Source organism: Pseudophryne corroboree, chromosome 10 (assembly GCF_028390025.1).
Source record: "Pseudophryne corroboree isolate aPseCor3 chromosome 10, aPseCor3.hap2, whole genome shotgun sequence".
Lineage (NCBI taxonomy): Eukaryota > Metazoa > Chordata > Amphibia > Anura > Myobatrachidae > Pseudophryne > Pseudophryne corroboree.
In genome coordinates, this window is record NC_086453.1 from 314,023,792 (window position 1) to 314,041,753 (window position 17,962).

The 17,962-nt window shown below is 46.1% G+C and overlaps 1 protein-coding gene across 1 annotated transcript in view; it reads right to left on the reverse strand.

Moving 5' to 3' along the window:
- The window catches only part of TECTA (tectorin alpha), a 203,238-nt gene extending 186,683 nt beyond the window's left edge, over positions 1-16,555 (reverse strand). The window contains exons 1-4 of the mRNA XM_063943496.1: positions 16,504-16,555; positions 12,054-12,187; positions 10,406-10,690; positions 8,899-9,036 (exon numbers count right to left, since the gene is read on the reverse strand). Of these exons, the coding sequence (XP_063799566.1) occupies positions 8,899-9,036; positions 10,406-10,690; positions 12,054-12,187; positions 16,504-16,555 (609 nt within the window). The remainder of the gene's footprint in view (positions 1-8,898; positions 9,037-10,405; positions 10,691-12,053; positions 12,188-16,503) is intronic.
- Between the last annotated feature and the right edge of the window lie 1,407 nt (positions 16,556-17,962).

Here is a 17,962-nt window from a genome sequence, read left to right on the forward strand (position 1 = left end):
GTGGAGGAACTTGCGAGTGGTGGGCACAGATGCAAATCTATGCTCTGGCCCACCCTCCCCCACCATAAGGGCAGAGGAAGTGGATGACTGGGAAGAAGCAGTGGGTGACAGCAGGAGAATCCAATGGTGACTGGTGAGTCAGTGGGTGTCAGGTAGAGGTGGCTATGAGAGACAGAGGGTGACAGGGAGAGGCAGTGATTGTCAGGGAGCGGTAGATGGGTGAGGAGACAATCAGTGATGGGAGAGGCCGAAGGTGGCAGGGGGAGGCAGTGGAAAGCAGGTGGTGACTGAGGAGTCAATAGGTGACAGAGAGGTAGAAGGTGATAGGGAGAAGGTGACAGAGAGTCAGTGGATGATGGGAGTTGCAGACAGGCAGAGGCAGTGCGTGGCTGGGTAGTCAGTGGGTGAGAAAGATGGGAGGCAGTGGGTAACAGCGAGAGAGGCTGTGTGTGATGAAGAGACAGGTAGTGACAGGTAGAGATGAAAGGAAGAGGCAGTGGGTGACAAGGGAAAGGCAGTGGGTGACAAAGGGAAGCAGAGTGTGACAGGAAGTGGCATAGGGTGACAGTGGATGACAGCGAGAGGCATATGGTGACGGGAAGGCAGACGGTGACAGTGAGAGGAAAAGGATGATAGGGAGAGGCAGCGGGCGACTGGGGAAAGGTAGTGGGTGACTGGGGAGAGACTGTGGGTGACAATGACAGTGTTCTCACCAGAATATGTTTGAATCCAGCCGCCGTTATGAAATACAGTAGGTGGGAAGGGGAGCAGGGTGGGGAGGGGTGGACCTGATGTATGTGGTGGCATCAGGTCTCAGGGGCCCCTGGGGCCATGTTTGCCTTCACAAATGTTACTGGAGTCTCAGGTGGCAGCAGCATGCCTGCTGCGTGTGTGTGAGCAGGAACACAGCCTGATACTGTGGCTGGGGACAGAGCTTTACTCCCTCCAGGGGCTGCACTGGTTGAGCAGATGCAGAAGAGGAGATGATTTAATTACAATAGTAGTGATGCTTACTTCTGCGGCCGGGTTCTCTTCACGTCTGTGTGGCTAGGCTGTCACAATGCTGGTGAGCCACGATATTTGTAATATGTGCACTGTGCAGGCAGGGCTGTGCCTCACTTCAGTCTAGCCGTGATCGTGCCTCCCCCTCACCGCACATCCAGTCCCCGGCCGGCACTCAGGAGGCAGAGCAGAGAGGAGGACTGATAACAGGGGAGGTTCCCATTGCCTCTACTCCTGACCTCTGTGACTCTGTCCTCCTGACCCAGGATCCACTCCACTGACGGGCGCCTGACACTGCAGAGCGGTGCATCAGAGTAACGAGGGGGGAGAGACCCAGCCAGGGAATCGCGGTGAAGTGCTCCCTCCTCCACCGCTGTAGCTTGCCACAACCTGTCAGCAGTGTGACAGGTGCAGCAAGCTGCGGAGCGGGGAGAGCGGCTTTCCAGGCAGGCGCCTCCGTGCATCGCGAGCCACGCTACTGGGTAACGTGCTGCTGTATTAGCAGTGGTGCCGGACACACTGCTGCTAATACAGCAGTACGGGCAGCGCTGAAGCTGGCGGCTGCACAGGCGTCCGGGTGGATGGCGCCTCTCTCAAGTTTTGGGGGGAGCGAGCTGCCCCCTTGCCCCCCCTATTCCGACGCCCCTGCGCCATAAGAATCGTTTTGGGAATCTGCAGCCTCTTGTCTGGAGATTCCCAAGCCTTTTCGCACAGCTCGCTCAGCTCATACGAGGATGGAAAAGTGACCTCAGGCTTTTTCTCTTTATACATGTGTACCCTCTTGTCAGGGACAGGGGGTTCCTCCGTGATATGCAAAACCACTTTTATTGCAATAATCATATATCGAATGCCCTTAGCCACTTTTTGCTGTAATTTTGCCTCCTCATAGTCGACACTGGAGTCTGAATCCGTGTCGGTATCTGTGTCCATTATTTGGGACAATGTGCGTTTCTGAGACCCGGAAGGTCCCGGTGACACAGGGACAGGCCTGACTGTTCCCTAGCCTCAGCCTTGTCTAATCTCTTGTGTAATAAATTAACATTAGCACTCAAGACATTCCACATCTCCATCCAGTCCGGTGTCGGCGCTGCCGACGGAGATCTGACATTCATACACTCCCTCTCATCCTTAGGTGAGCCTTCCACTTCATACATGTCGACACACGCGTACCGACACACCCCACACACACAGGAAAGCTCTTATCTGAAGACAGTTCCCCACCAGGCCCTTTGGAGAGACAAAGAGAGAGTATGCCAGCACACACCCCAGCGCTATATAACCCAGGCAAAACACAGAATGTTTTCCCCAGTAGCGCTGACATAACTTGTTTTTCGCTAATTATGTGCCCCCTCTTGAAAAACCCACTGTTACCTCAGTAAGCAGGGGAGAGTCCGGGGAGCTTCCTCTCAGCGCTGTGCTGTGGAGAAAAATGGCGCTGGTGAGTGCTGAGGGAGAAGCCCCGCCCCCTCGGCGGCGGGCTTCTGTCCCGCTCAAATTATTCAAAAACATGGCGGGGGCTCTTTATGTACATGTACAGTGCCCAGCTGTACATGTATATATGTGTTTATGCCATAATAGAGGTTTATATTGCTGCCCAGGGCGCCCCCCCTGTGCCCTGCACCCTTACAGTGACCGGAGTGTGTGAGGTGTATGGGAGCAATGGTGCACAGCTGCAGTGCTGTGCGTTACCTCAGTGAAGATCACGAAGACTTCTGCCGCCTTTGAAGCCTTCTTTCTTCTCATACTCACCCGACTTCTATCTTCTGGCTCTGCGAGGAGGACGGCGGCGCGGCTCTGGGACGAACTCCAGGGTGAGACCTGTGTTCCGACTCCCTCTGGAGCTAATGGTGTCCAGTAGCCTAAGAAACAGGACCTTGAAACTCAGAGAAGTAGGGCTGTTTCTCTCTCCTCAGTCCCACGATGCAGGGAGTCTGTTGCCAGCAGTGCTCCCTGAAAATAAAAAACCTAATTAAAATACTTTCTCAGCAGGAAACTCAGGAGAGCTCCCTGCAGTGCACCCATCTCCTCTGGGAACAGTATTAAACTGAGGTCTGGAGGAGGGGCATAGAGGGAGGAGCCAGTGCACACCCAGAGTCAAAGTCTTTCTTAAAGCGCCCATGTCTCCTGCGGAACCCGTCTATCCCCATGGTCCTTACTGAGTCCCAGCATCCTCTAGGACGTTAGAGAAATAGAAATCAATGTGGCATACATTAGCGGTAAACAATAAATACTCTGGATGCAACACAAAGGTTATGTAGCTAGAGTATAACAAGTAGAACACACGGGTAACAGGAATAAAGAGCATGTAAAGTCCTCTAGGAGAACTGGACAACAGGTGTAAAACTCCTCATAGATCAATAGTGCACGTTTGTGTGCAACAGTATATTTTAAGTTTATAGGAAAGTCTTTCACGTGTCAGTGATCTCATATTGCTGGTATGTGTTAGAACCTATTTACTTACGGTCAGATCGCACTGGGTATGCCCAACCTCATCTGATCTTGGAAGCTATGCATTGCAGGGCCTGGTCAGTACTTGGATGGGAGAACGGCCAGTGTGAACGGGCCTTATGGGCCAGATGTGATACATTTCACGGTGATAAAGTAGCAACCAACCAGCTCCTAGCTGTCATTTTTCAAACCCAGCCTGTAACATGGCAGTTAGGAGCTGATTGGCTGGTACTTTATCACCCTGCAATTTATCACTTTTCAAGGCTTAGTACATCTCCCCCCTAATTCCAATTTGCAAATAATTCAAAGGGCAGAAATGTCTGTACAGCTGAATGTCCTACACTACCTTGAAAAAGTCTTAACAGTGGAAACGCGTTGGTGGCATTTTCATGATTAGCCACAGAGACCAAGGTGTGTATGTATCAAAGGAGCTTGGAGAGAGGCAAAGTGGAGAGAGATAAAGTACCAACAAAACAGCTCCTAATTGACATTTTTTTCAAACATAGCCTATAACATGACCAGTAGAAGTTGATTGGTCAGTACTTTGTCTCTTGCTTAGCTTTGATTACCCCCCCCCCCCCCCCCAAACACTCCCCACCACAATCCAAATAGCAAGGACAAAGAGAGGTGTAAATGAAACTGAAGACTCATCCAGAATATACAGAATATTTGTATTTTTTTTTAAATACTTTTATATTTAAAGGTTTTTCAGTGGTAACGTGAAGCACTTATTTCAACTCTGTTGGGGAAATCCATGACTGGAAAGTATATTTGTGCACCATAGAATTTGACAACTACATAGAATGTAAAACTGCGGCATCTAGAGCAAGATATTTATAAAAAGGACATGGATATTTTATTACATGGCACTTTTCAGCCGATGGATTTAAAGGAGTAAAAATATTAAATACAAAACCAGTGGGGGCAGATGTATTAACCTGGAGAGATTGGCTGGTGCGTTTATCACCTCACTGGTTTATCACTTCCTTATGCCTTCTCCAGGTTAATACATCTGCCCCCAATCGTGTTATTTAATATTAATGACTCTTAAAATCCAGTGATTGAAACCACCTAAGATGTGGTGCCTTTGAAAAGTTCCATATACTGTAGTAAATTTACCCCTCGACTCAGAAGAAAGAATACATAATACTGGTGAAGCATCATCTAGCATACAGTATGTATTCTTTGCAATGTATTAAATCAGAAAACAGGTGTGGAGCAAATAACATTTGAGATGACTTCTATTGCAAAACACCTAAATGAAACTAGAATACAAACACCAATGATTTCAAATATGAGCCTCATTTACATGCATTTTACAAATGTGAAAAGAAGTATATAACAGTCATTTTAGAAACACCAGCATGTATGTACCATTATGCGGAAAGACTGACAGATTTTTTTACAGCAGACCAGACATTTATTTGGAGATATGATCATTGTACAGTATAGAAACATATTCCCAGTCTGGAGATGGAAGTCTCTGGCAACCAGAGCAGTATCAGGTCTCCGCGGAGAACACTAGGTCACCCCTTGTGGGTAGGAGAGAAAAGATTTCATCTTCAGTGGCCAAGCGGGTCCTTTATAGTGAGAACAGTGAATCTTTGGAATGCACTCCCACAAAAACTCATATTGGCAGACAAAATAGATAGATTCAAGACAGGATAAGGCAGAGCAAAGTGTACAGGGTTACCGCCATTAGAGAATTGCATATTGCAGGGAGTCTATCCCGGGAGAAGTACCATTCCTGATATAAAGTAGGGAATTCATTATTCTCTAAACTGGACATTACTGTGATGGGTGTGGACCAATAGCTCTCCATGTAAAAGACAGACCGTCAATATGTCGACCCCTAGTGGTTGACATGCAAAAGGACGACAGGGTCAAAAAGTCAGCAGGGTCAAAAGGTTGACATGGAAAAGGTACAAAGTAGAAAAGGTCGACAGGGTCAAAGGTTGACAAGGAAACAACTGACAATATGGACTAGACAATACATAGGAATACAAGGAAGCAGCAGATTTAGCATTAAGTTAGAAATAAGGCAACATTATGTCTGCAGGAGCCAATAGACCAACTAACGCTGAGAAACTCCAGCTGACAGTGATGTGTGCATCAGGGACGTGCATCGAGTTAAATGGCTCAGGAGGCACTGGCTAGTAACAGAGCTAGATTTACACACAATATATGAGCCAAAGGTTTCATATGTGCATTATACACAGGTGCAGCAGTACATATATATGGGCATTATACACAGGTGCAGCAGTACATATATATGGGCATTATACACAGGTGCAGCAGTACATATATATGGGCATTATACACAGGTGCAGCAGTATATATATGTGTACATTATACACAGGTGCAGCAGTATATACACATACCTCCCAACTTTTTCTTCGCTGACAGAGGGACACACGCGCGGCAAAGCCGCGCGCGCTCCCAAAGTCGGGGGCGTGACCAAAAAAGAGGGCGTGGCTTCGCGGGAGGACCGCGATCACGAGCCACGCCCCTGTTTTCGTCACTGAGGGGGCATGCCCAGCGCTCTGTGAGCCGCTGGCATGCCCCCTCTCCCTCTGACTCAAGTGAATAGACGCTGTGCGCATGCGCACAGCGTCTATTCACCGCTGCTCTGCTAAGCAGGGCAGCGAGAGTCAGAGACTCCCAACTGCCCCCCCCACCGCGGGTGGGACCGCGGGACAGTCCCCAAAAAACGGGACTGTCCCGCGAAAATCGGGACAGTTGGGAGGTATGTATACATGTGTGCATTATACACAGATGCAGCGGTATATACATGTGTGCATTATACACAGGTGCAGCAGTATATACATATGTGCATTATACACAGGTGCAGCAGTATATACATGTGTGCATTATACACAGCTGCAGCAGTATATACATGTGTACATTATACACAGGTGCAGCAGTATATACATGTGTGCATTATACACAGGTGCAGCAGTATATACATGTGGACATTATGCACAGGTGCAGCAGTATATACATGTGGGCATTATACACAGATGTAGCAGTATATACATGTGTGCATTATACACAGATGCAGCAGTTTATACTGCTGGAATTTTGGTAAGTTTTGCTCAGAGATGTGTGGATAAGATAGGCTGGGGGGGCGGCACTGCCTCACCTGCCATAGACTTTTTACTGCAGCGATTTGACTATAAAAATCATTAGAATAATAAAAAGAAGATATTTCTAACATATTCTTTGTATTTGTCATATACTTTATACAGTCAAACCCCTGGTTTAACGTTAGTAAGACAGGAAAGGCTCTGCCTCACCCCCATCGCATGTAACTGGTGTGCATGTGCGACCAGTAAAACCCGTAAGTGCCGGGTATATTAACCTCTAACTAGGAGAGTCAAGTTCACTACCCTGTAACACATTTGTCTTCATTAGCAATTTATAGCCTGTATTAATTGTCTTTAATTAAATCCTAATTTTGCTCTGATTTTGTTCACTTTATTATGTTCTGTTATAAAATAATAATAAACGTTTTAAATACACATAGTGTGTTCATTAATGACACAACATAGGACCACACACCCCTCTCATGCTGCAGCCTGCGGACATAGAAGGGGCCCGTCCCTGGCTCCTATCACTTACAGCTGGAGAGCTGCAACAAATCTTCCCTGAGCATCAGCCCCCCTGTGAATCGTTCCTGCAGGTCAGAAGTGTACCACTTATATGTGATGTCATGAAGGGTGACATCATATAGGGTTGGAGTGCTGCGTTCAGTCTTGGGCCCACACAATTTCTAATGGCAGCCCTGCTCGGATGCAGGAGAGGATCACACAATCATGCAGGTGGCATCTAATCACAAAAGATGCCTCCTGCTGCCGTTGCATATTTTCATAGAACAGGGGGTCCAAAGACGTCCATTTTTTAATCAGGCTCATAGGGGTCTATTTACTAAGCCTCTGATGGGGATAAAGTGGATGGAGATAAAGTATCAGCAAATCGGCTCCTAACTGTCATTCTTCAAACCCACCTGTGACATGTCAGTTAGGAGCTGATTGGCTGGTACCTTATCTCCATCTAAGGCAGTGATGGCTAACCTTAACACTCCAGCTGTTGTTGAACTACACATCCCAGCATGCCCTGCATCAGTTTTAGAATGGCCAAATAGCAAAACTGTAGCAAGGCATGCTGGGATGTGTAGTTCAAAAACAGCTGGAGTGTCAAGGTTAGCCATCACTGATCTAAGGCTTAGTAAATAGACCCCTTAATCTGTAGCAGGGTATTATTTAATAATACTACAGATCTGACAGCTGTCCAGAACATGTGATTGCTCAGTACTATGAAGCAGTGCAGTTTAATACCAATATCCTGACAATCAGTGCAGCCCTGGGAGACTCATATTGAGGATCGGTGTCCCTGATTGATCAGCTGACATCAGTGACCTTAGCACTAGAGGTTAGGGAGAAACCTCTGTACTGACAACACGCTACAAGGAAACCTTCCATGCATGCAGAGCTGAATGGACACAGAGTGAACAGTAACATGAGAATGCATTGCACAGAATATAGTAGATTCATTCATGACCTTGCAATACATAAGCCAGTGGTTCCCAAACTTTTTGGAATTGCGGTGCTCTAGAGCGTCAGAATTTTTTTCATGGCACCCCTAGGCCCATAGTTTCTTTTTGAGAAATGTATAAAGAAATATTAAATTAAGTAAATTGTCTTTATCTGTTATGCTTAGGGTCAGTTATGTGGTGTGGGACAGGATTTGCATCTGTTTGTCCACATATTTTATGACTGGCAGCCACTAGCACTTGTTTTGCCTATTACATTGACCATAAATAATTTAAATTGGTCCTGGACCACCAATCTAAGGCACCCCTGCAAGTGTCCTGAGGCACTCCATGGTGCCACGGCACACAGTTTGAGAACCACTGCATTAAGCAATACAATTGTGCACAACAGATTTAGAAGGTTTTTGTTTATATATTACAGCAATAGATAAATATTGAGAAAACATTACGATGCTGAAAAGGTTTTACTACTATTACAGTTGTTATTATTTTAATATACATCTGTTTAGTATTTGCAAAAAAATTGTCATAATATCGGTAAAGTGGCATTTGGGGGGCATTCGATTGCTGGTGAAGAGTGTGAATTGCAGTTGCCGCAGTGTCTAAATGCCAGCAACGGCAGTCCATCTCGCACCCTTCGCCCAGAAGTACACACAAAAGTGCTTGCTGCCCTATTGGGTAGCAAATAGTTTTGTGCGAAATCCTGCTGCTCTAAAGCACAGCAGCCACGCTGATTCAGCAGGCTAATGCATTCGTCCACAATTGAATTCCCCCCATCATGCCAGAAGACATGTTTTTTTGTTTTTTTCTGTATTTCCTGATAAAATGTATATAAACATCAAAAGCTAAATGAATCTTTCTAAAAGTCATATTCGAAAACGTTTCTCCATTCTTACCTGTGCCATGACACCGCCTAAGCCAGTGAGAGGGTCTCCGCCACTCGCTGTCCCTGTGGTCCACGTGATCTCCACATAATTAAACATTGCAAAGCTTGATGTCCCGTCTGAAACCAGCAGAGCTTGAAATGTATTCACCTAACAATGTAATTAAAGTATCATGAAAAGCCCTTCTATCTTCTCTTATCATCTTTTCCAGACTGGCAGGTGACATTGAGACAGAAAATCCTCAGAACAATTGGCGTGTATGATTATTTTACAGTCAACAAAGAGCCATTTGGACTCTGGGGCTTGCATCTATTGTGATGGGGCTTTGCTAGCAGCTAATGTAAAGCCAATGTAGCCCATTTAGGGGGTCATTCCGAGTTGTTCGCTCGTTATTTTTTTCTCGCAACGGAGCGATTAGTCGCTAATGCGCATGCGCAATGTCCGCAGTGCGACTGCGCGAAGTAAATTTGCTATGCAGTTAGGAATTTTACTCACGGCATTACGAGGTTTTTTCTTCGTTCTGGTGATCGTAATGTGATTGACAGGAAGTGGGTGTTTCTGGGCGGAAACTGGCTGTTTTATGGGCGTGTGGGAAATAACGTTTCTGTTTCTGGGAAAAACGCGGGAGTGGCTGGAGAAACGGAGGAGTGTCTGGGCGAACGCTGGGTGTGTTTGTGACGTCAAACCAGGAACGACAAGCACTGAACTGATCGCACTGGCAGAGTAAGTCTCGAGCTACTCAGAAGCTGCACAGAGAAGTCTTTTCGCAATATTGCGAATCTTTCGTTCGCAATTTTGATAAGCTAAGATTCACTCCCAGTAGGCGGCGGCTTAGCGTGTGCAAAGCTGCTAAAAGCAGCTTGCGAGTGAACAACTCGGAATGACCCCCTTAGTTTGGAGATGTAGAATAATAGGCTCACAAACATATTATTTTAGGTTAATTAATTAATCATTTTGTGAAAAAAAGAATCTATTTTTCTTACCAACAATCTTGGGAGCTGGAGCAACAGTCATGCATTACACATATAAGCTTAAGGTTGATTAGATGGACAGTTGTTAACCTATCAACAATGATGCTTTGAAAGAAGAAGGAGGAAAAGGAGGAGGAGGAGGAGGAGGAAAAGGAGGAGGAAGAGGAAAAGGAGGAGGAGGAGGAAGAGGAAAAGGAGGAGGAGGAGGAAGAGGAAAAGGAGGAGGAGGAAAAGGAGGAGGAGGAGGAAAAGGAGGAGGAGGAGGAGGAAAAGGAGGAGGAGGAGGAGGAGGAGGAAAAGGAGGAGGAGGAGGAAAAGGAGGAGGAGGAGGAAAAGGAGGAGGAAAAGGAGGAGGAGGAGGAGGAGGAAAAGGAGGAGGAGGAGGAAAAGGAGGAGGAGGAGGAGGAGGAGGAGGAGAAGGAGGAGGAGGAGAAGAAGAAGAAGAAGAAGAAAAAGAACTGCATTCCTAGCAAAATCACTTAAAAAAGAACAGTTTTTCTAAGATTTTAAAATGAATTATCTACTATAGATTTGATTTGTTGCATTACAGGAGTGGTGCTGCTGCCTCCGTAGAAGGTGACCTCATCCCATGTGACCAGGAAGACCCAGGTGGCTGTGAAAGAGAGAGTTCTGAAGTGCTTCCTGATTTCCTTGGTAGCCCTTTTCAGGATGGCCCGATCTGTGGTTTCCCGGTAGTAGATTTCCCCTCGTATTCCATTGTGAACATCTGCCCAAAAAGGAGCAATGAAGGCGCGACCATCGGATAACGGGAAAGCTTCTGGAGTGAACTGGCTGACAAGAACATTGAAGGAGATCACTCCATTGTTGTTAACCTAGGAAAAGTCAAAGGACAGTCATTGAGCAAGCCACAATCACAGTCGATGACATCAACTCCAAGCGCCGGTGATCCGGCTCTCTGAAAGCTTTTACCTCAACCTGCGTCACACCGTTCACATCATGGGCTACCTGGGTTGGTGACAGGTTTAACCCAGGTAGCTACTAGTGTTGGATTCCCAGGTAACACGACCCGGGTAGACCCTTTCACACCATACTTGGACCTGGCTGGCCCCGGTTTGGTGAGAAAGGGGTATTACAAATTTTAACAATGACCCTGCTGCTCAGTGCTTGGCAGGAGAAAGCCGGGCTTACAATAGGTTCCATTTGTCTAACCAGCACAGTTCCAGATGACGTTTCATGCAGATTACAGCTATTTAAATAAACTTTTCTGTATCCTGTCCGCACTACTGGATAGAAAATAGCTAACATTCCTGTACATGCATTTTAATGGGAAATACTCAGATCTGATTCATATGAAACATTGGTGTTATAAACACATTAGAAAAAAAATCTGATAGTGCAGGGTTATTATTACTATCCTTTATGTAAATGGTGCCACAAAGGTTCTGCAGTGCCCAACAAAATGCATCAACAGATGACCAAAGCAAGAAAATAGTGACTTACAGTACAAGACAATCCAGGACAAGTACATGGGGGTCTATGTACTAAGCCTTGGGTGGCGGTAAGTGGACGGAGATAAAGTACAAGCTAATCAGCTCCTAACTGTCATGTCACAGGCTGGGTTTGAAAAATGACAGTTAGGAGCTGATTGGCTGGTACTTTAACTCTGTCCACTTTATCTCCATCCAAGGCTTAGTAAATAGACCCCATGGTTTATAAACATTGCTGCATCAGCGCCATAACAGTCTAATAGGAAGCACAGCGGCAGCAACCAAGGGTTAGGTACCATTGTAGGAAACATTCTTGTCACACTCTCTCTATTGTTCTACATCAGGGGTTCCCAAATTTGGTTCTCAAGCACCCCCAACAGTTCATGTTTTCCAGATCACCTGGCAGGTGCACAGGTGTATTCATTACTCACTGACATATTTTAAAAGATCCACACGTGGAGCAAATGATTTCACTTCTGCGAGGAGACCTGAAAATCGTGACCTGTTGGGGATCCTTGAGGACCGAATGTGGCAACCACTGTTCTACATGAACAGCTATTATAGACAAAGAAGAGTTCCATCCAGTGGCATTTCAGAGCTGTATATGGAATTAATGCAGATTCAATCAATTTCTTGCAATTAACAATTACCAAATTCAGACCTACTCGTGGAGCAACGTGCTTTTGGCCATATAATAAAGAAAATGCAATATCTTACAATTATAGATTATAGATTAGTAGCTACTTACATAGAGTGCTTTGTATGGAACACCAAAGAATATAAAAGGGAGGGACAATTTAATTTCTGAGGAACTCCCATCATCCACCTTTGGAGTTTTAGTGTCATTCTGCCAGAATGGGTACAATATTGACTTTGATTGAGCTGTGAAGAAATGAGGAACATTTTAGCACAGACACATTGTAGAATTATCTTAGAGATACATGGGCTCATTAGAGTTGTCTGCGTCCATCACAAGAGTGCACTTACACATACTTACCTAGTTTCCCGGAAGGTACGGGAGTCTTCAGCATCATGCTGGCCTGGGTACACACAGGCTGATATATTCTCAACATTCAGAATATTGACATGAAGAAGGGGTATAGGGGTATATCGAACACGACATGCCGACATACTAGTATTGTGATCCTTAGTGCTGGGAACAAAATAACGACAGTCGGGATCCTGACAGACAGAAGATCGACAGTGGGATACTCACGGTCAGAATCCTGATGGCTCCAGGGAAAGTGTTTCACCCTACCCCTACCCTTATTCCTATCCCTAACCCTAACTCACCCTTCCCGAAGCCTAAGCCTAACATCCCACGCATGCAGGCTAACCCTAACTGCCCCCTGCTGCCTAACTCTAACCTCCCCCACCACTGCAGCCTAACCTTAACCTCCCATGCATGCAATCTGAACCTAACTGCCCCCTGCTGCCTAACCATAAACTCCCCCACCACTGCAGCCTAACCCTAACCTCCCATGCATTCAGTCTAAACCTAACTGGCCCCTGCTGCCTAACCCTAACCTCCCCCACCACTGCAGCCTAACCCTAACCTCCCATGCATTCAGTCTGAACCTAACTGGCCCCTGCTGCCTAACCCTAACCTCCCCCACCACTGCAGCCTAACCCTAACCTCCCATGCATTCAGTCTGAACCTAACTGGCCCCTGCTGCCTAACCATAACCTCCACCACCACTGCAGCCTAACCATAACCTCCCCCACCACTGCAGCCTAACCATAACATCCCACGCATGCAGGCTAACCCTAACTGGCCCCTGCTGCCTAACCATAACCTCCCCCACCACTGCAGCCTAACCCTAACCTCCCATGCATTCAGTCTGAACCTAACTGGCCCCTGCTACCTAACCCTAATTTCCCCCCACCACTGCAGCCTAACCCTAACCTCCCACGCATGCAGTCTAAACCTTACTGCCCCTTGCTGCCTAACCATAACCTCCTGCACCACTGCAGCCTAACCCTAACCTCCCACGCATGCAGTCTAAACCTTACTGCCCCCTGCTGCCTAACCATTAACTCCCCCACCACTGCAGCCTAACCCTAACCTACCACGCATGCAGTCTAAACCTTACTGCCCCCTGCTGCCTAACCCTAACCTCCCCCACCACTGCAGCCTAACCCTAACCTCCCATGCATGCAGTCTAAACCTTACTGCCCCCTGCTGCCTAACCCTAACCTCCCCCACCACTGCAGCCTAACCCTACCTCTAGTGCCTAACCCCAACCCCTGTACTTACCTCCGTTATCTGATGGGATTCTGACTTGATGCAACAAAACTACATTGCTGCTCATACTGATCTATATGATGTGCAACATTTGTGTTTCTGTGTGCGACTGGGTATGAATCTGTATACAAAGTGCTGTGATGCAGTGTCCGTGGCTTTTCTCACAGCATGTTCCGTTGTGCTTCATCTGTGACTTTGCAAATGTTTAATACTAATTCCTGAACGGTGTAAGTTGCTGCCTCTGCTATGTGCTTAAGAGCGGCTCAGTGGCGCTGGGCGTCTTGCGCCAGATGGATTATTGAGACTTGGTGAATGAGGGCACATCTGTACATACTGATGGAGATGACATGTACACCAGGCGCCTGTGTAACCATCTGGAGATGCATACAGCTCCATATATGTGTGAAAATCTACTATGTTTGCATGCGCATAACTTGAGCAATTTACGCTTAACCGGCAAATGGAGATGCGATTAAACTGCTTGTGCATCAGATTGGCCTGTGGATGTGTACTCATCAGCAGCGTGCCAACGACTTATGACCATCCAGTTATGCCCATGTGACTGATGTTGCGTTTGACTCTGATTCACCCATAGTTGCTCACTGGCGTACATGCAAGAACTGTGAGCAAAATGGACTCACTGTATGTGCAACTTCACACCAGCCCACAGAGCCGGCCATAGACATAGGCAATCTAGGCAATTGCCTAGGGCATCTGGCATGCCTAGGGGCATCAGCAGCTTCTGCTGATTAAAATGATATGCGGCATGCCTATATTCTGTATGTAGCATTTCATATGCAGATACAGCCACAGTCTCACACAGTATATAGGCATGCTGCATATCATTTTAATCAGCAGAAGCTGCTTGTGCATCCTAGCCACATAGCAATGCAAATAAGATGCATTTTCATACAAATGTGCCCGACGTTAGCATTGAGGTAAGATGTATGAGGACACATCTGTATCCAAGCAGAGGCAGAGGTCACAGTGTTAGTGGCAGTGTGAGTGCTGTGTGCATGTGAGTGGGTTGGTTGTGCAGTAGTGTTTGGAATATGTGTAAGGAGCATTATGTGTGTCATGTAATAATGCATTAACAATGTGCAACATATGTGTAAGGGGCACTATGTGTGTCATTATGTGTATAAGGGCATTAATAATGTGCGGCATATGTGTAACAGGGTACTACTGTATGTCTGTCATTATGTGTATAAGGGCATTAATAATTTGCGGCATATGTGTAACAGGGTACTACTGTATGTGTATCATGTGTATGGGGGCACTAAAAATGTGCAGCAAATGTGTAGGGGGCACTATGTGTGCCATTATGTGTATAAGGGCATTAATAATGTGCGGCATATGTGTAAGGAACATTATACGTAAAAGGGCATTAATAAAGGTTGCCATAATGTGTAAGGCTCATTATGTTTATAAGGACATTAATAATGTGTCTCATATGTGTAAGAAGCATTACTGTGTGGAATTATGTGTATAAATGCATTACTAATGTGTGGCATTATGTGTATAAGGTGCTCTACTATGTGGCATTGCATATAGAAAGGGCATTACTGTGTCGTCTAATGTGAATAAAGAGCAATATGGTGTGGTATAATGTGAATAAGGAGCAATTCAGTGTGATGTAATGTGAGGAGTAACGTTTATAAGGTAAAGTGATACTGCTGTGGGATGTAATATGAATTATGGACACTATCGCATGATCAAATGTGAATAAAGTTGCAGTACTGTGTGGCGTAATTGGAATTGGGGTTACTATTGTGTGGCCATGCCCCTTGCCAGTAAAAACACACCCCTTTTTGGGCTGTGCGCCAAATGTGCGAATTGTTCCTATTTAAAATATAGGGGTACAAACACCAAAATAAGGACTTCTGTGGGTGAGGGGTAATGGTGCTGGGAAAGAGGTGCAAGGTCAGAGGTGGAACCAGCGGTGGTGCTAGGGGGCACCAGCCAAAATCTTGCCTAGGGCATCATATTGGTTAGGGCCGGCTCTGCCAGCCCAAGTATGTGCAAAGCAATAAAACAATTATACTTCTGCAAAGGTAAATGCATGGGATGCGGTTAGCATTCCAGCAGTCGGGATTCCGGCGGTCATGTGACCGACGCCGGAATCCCGACACCACTCAGAATCACAGTGCAGGAACACTGAACGCTGGCATCCCAAAGGAAAGTATCGGGACCACTATTAGGGTTAGGACCCGGGTTAGGGGTGGGGGGTGGGTGTTAGAGTTAGCCACTAGAGGGGGTGGGGGGGGGGAGTCGTAGCCGCCAACCCCCGAATCTTAGCCATAGCTGCCACCCCCGGCGACTTAGCCCTAGTCTCCACCACCACTATCTTAGCCCTAGCCACCACCCCAGGTGGGCTAGGGTTAGGGTAGGGGACAGAGAGGAGTGAAATAATTACCCCATCCACTGTTGGCATTCTAATTGTCAGAATGCTGGTGTCAGTCATGTGACCACCGCCACCACTTACCTGTTGATTGGCCTAGGTTTTGTAACATACTAAGAAGGAGATTTAGCCAATCCTGGAAAGTGATAAAGTGGAGAGGGATAATGTACTAACCAATCATCTCTTGCAATTTTTCAAACACAGCCTGTAAATGACAGTTAGGAGCCCAGTGTTTGGTGCTTTATCCCTCTCCACTTTATTCCTCCCCAAGTTTTGATAAATATGCCCCCGAGACAGGTTAGCAAAACGGAAGTGGCACTGTAGGAGGTAGTGAGCTTTAATATAATTTAAAATATTAAATACTGTAGTTTTTAAAATACTTAAAACTAAATTGAAAGATACACAAAATGTAAAGAAGAAAGTTATTACACAAAATAAGTAGCTATGTAGTGGGAGTTACAATTGGAGTAAAGGGTTAGGACTTTGCAGACACGTTATTACAGACAGGTTATTACATTTATAATGAATTTTATGTTTAAGCTGCACACCAACCTTGTAGGAAGCAAAATGCAGACCACAGTCCCAGCAGAGAGGAATAATTCATTCTAGAACAATAAAACATCAGTTACTGACAGGTTTTCACACTACTCACCTGACTACACTAACAAATAATATTGCTTATTTTAATGAATGTTGTCCGTTGCCCTTAGTGATGACGGGGTCACTGCAGATGTGAACAATGTCAGCTCAGTGAATGGCACAACAAGCCTCCCAACATGAGGAATGAAATATCAGACGTATAATGTTTCCTGGTCTACCTGTTATAGCTTGAAGTTGTCTGAATCACTAAACGAGCATTGCGGAGTAAGGACAACGGCTTTGTTGAGTTTGACATTTGGAGACCTTTGGGAACGGTAAGTTATAGCACTGTACTCGCATTATCAGAGTATTTCACAGAGGAAAATGCAGTAGGAACTGCTGGTTCTATTTAATTGGATTCCTAATTATGGTAGTTTGTCAGTTGTATAGTAATAATAGATTATATTGAAACCCAAAGCATTTGTTCGAGTGTCAACTATAAATAATATATGTGACAGTTGCTATGGGCGACTTCTCCACTCTTTTAGAAAGTTTGATCAAAGCTCCCTATGCAGGCCCCGTCCCCTTTGCACATGGGGGGTCATTCCGAGTTGATTGCTCGCTGCCGATTTTCACAGCGCAGCGATCAGGTGATAAAACGTAATTTATGCGCATGCGTATGGGCCGCAATGCGCATGCGCGACGTACGGGTACAAAGCTCTTTGTGGTTGTGCTCAGGTTCTAGTGAAGTTTTCCTTCGCACTGACGGCCGCAAGAAGATTGACAGGAAGGGGGTGTTTCTGGGTGTCAACTGACCGTTTTCAGGGAGTGTTTGCAAAAACGCAGGCGTGGCTGGGCGTTCGCTGGGCGGGTGTATGACGTCAACTCCGGACAGGAATAGGCTGAAGTGATCGCAAGTGCTGAGTAGGTTCAGAGCTACTCTGAAACTGCACAAACTGTTTTTTCAGAGCTCGGCTGCACATGCGTTCGCACTTCTGCTAAGCTAAAATACACTCCCCAGTGGGCGGCGGCATAGTGTTTGCACGGCTGCTAAAACTAGCTAGCGAGCGATCAACTCGGAATGACCCCCATGATGTCATGATGTTGCACATAGGGGGTGGGGCTTCAGATCTCAGTAGGGCGGCAGTGAACACGGAGCATCTTGAAGATGTTGCATACACCGGTATACACGGTAGGGTGCATGCCTGTAGCATCCAAAGGATGCTACCGTGCTCTCTGTGTGGTCGCACACCCCTAGTTACGGCCCTGAGCTTGATACATCTCCTCCTATAAGCATATGTACACAACTACACATTCAGAGTACAGTGTATTCACTCAGAAGTGAAATACTCAGACGTCAAATATACTGGAGATACTGTAGAAGAAACACATGCCCTATTTTAGGTTTTATTTTTTTTTAACTGTGCACCAT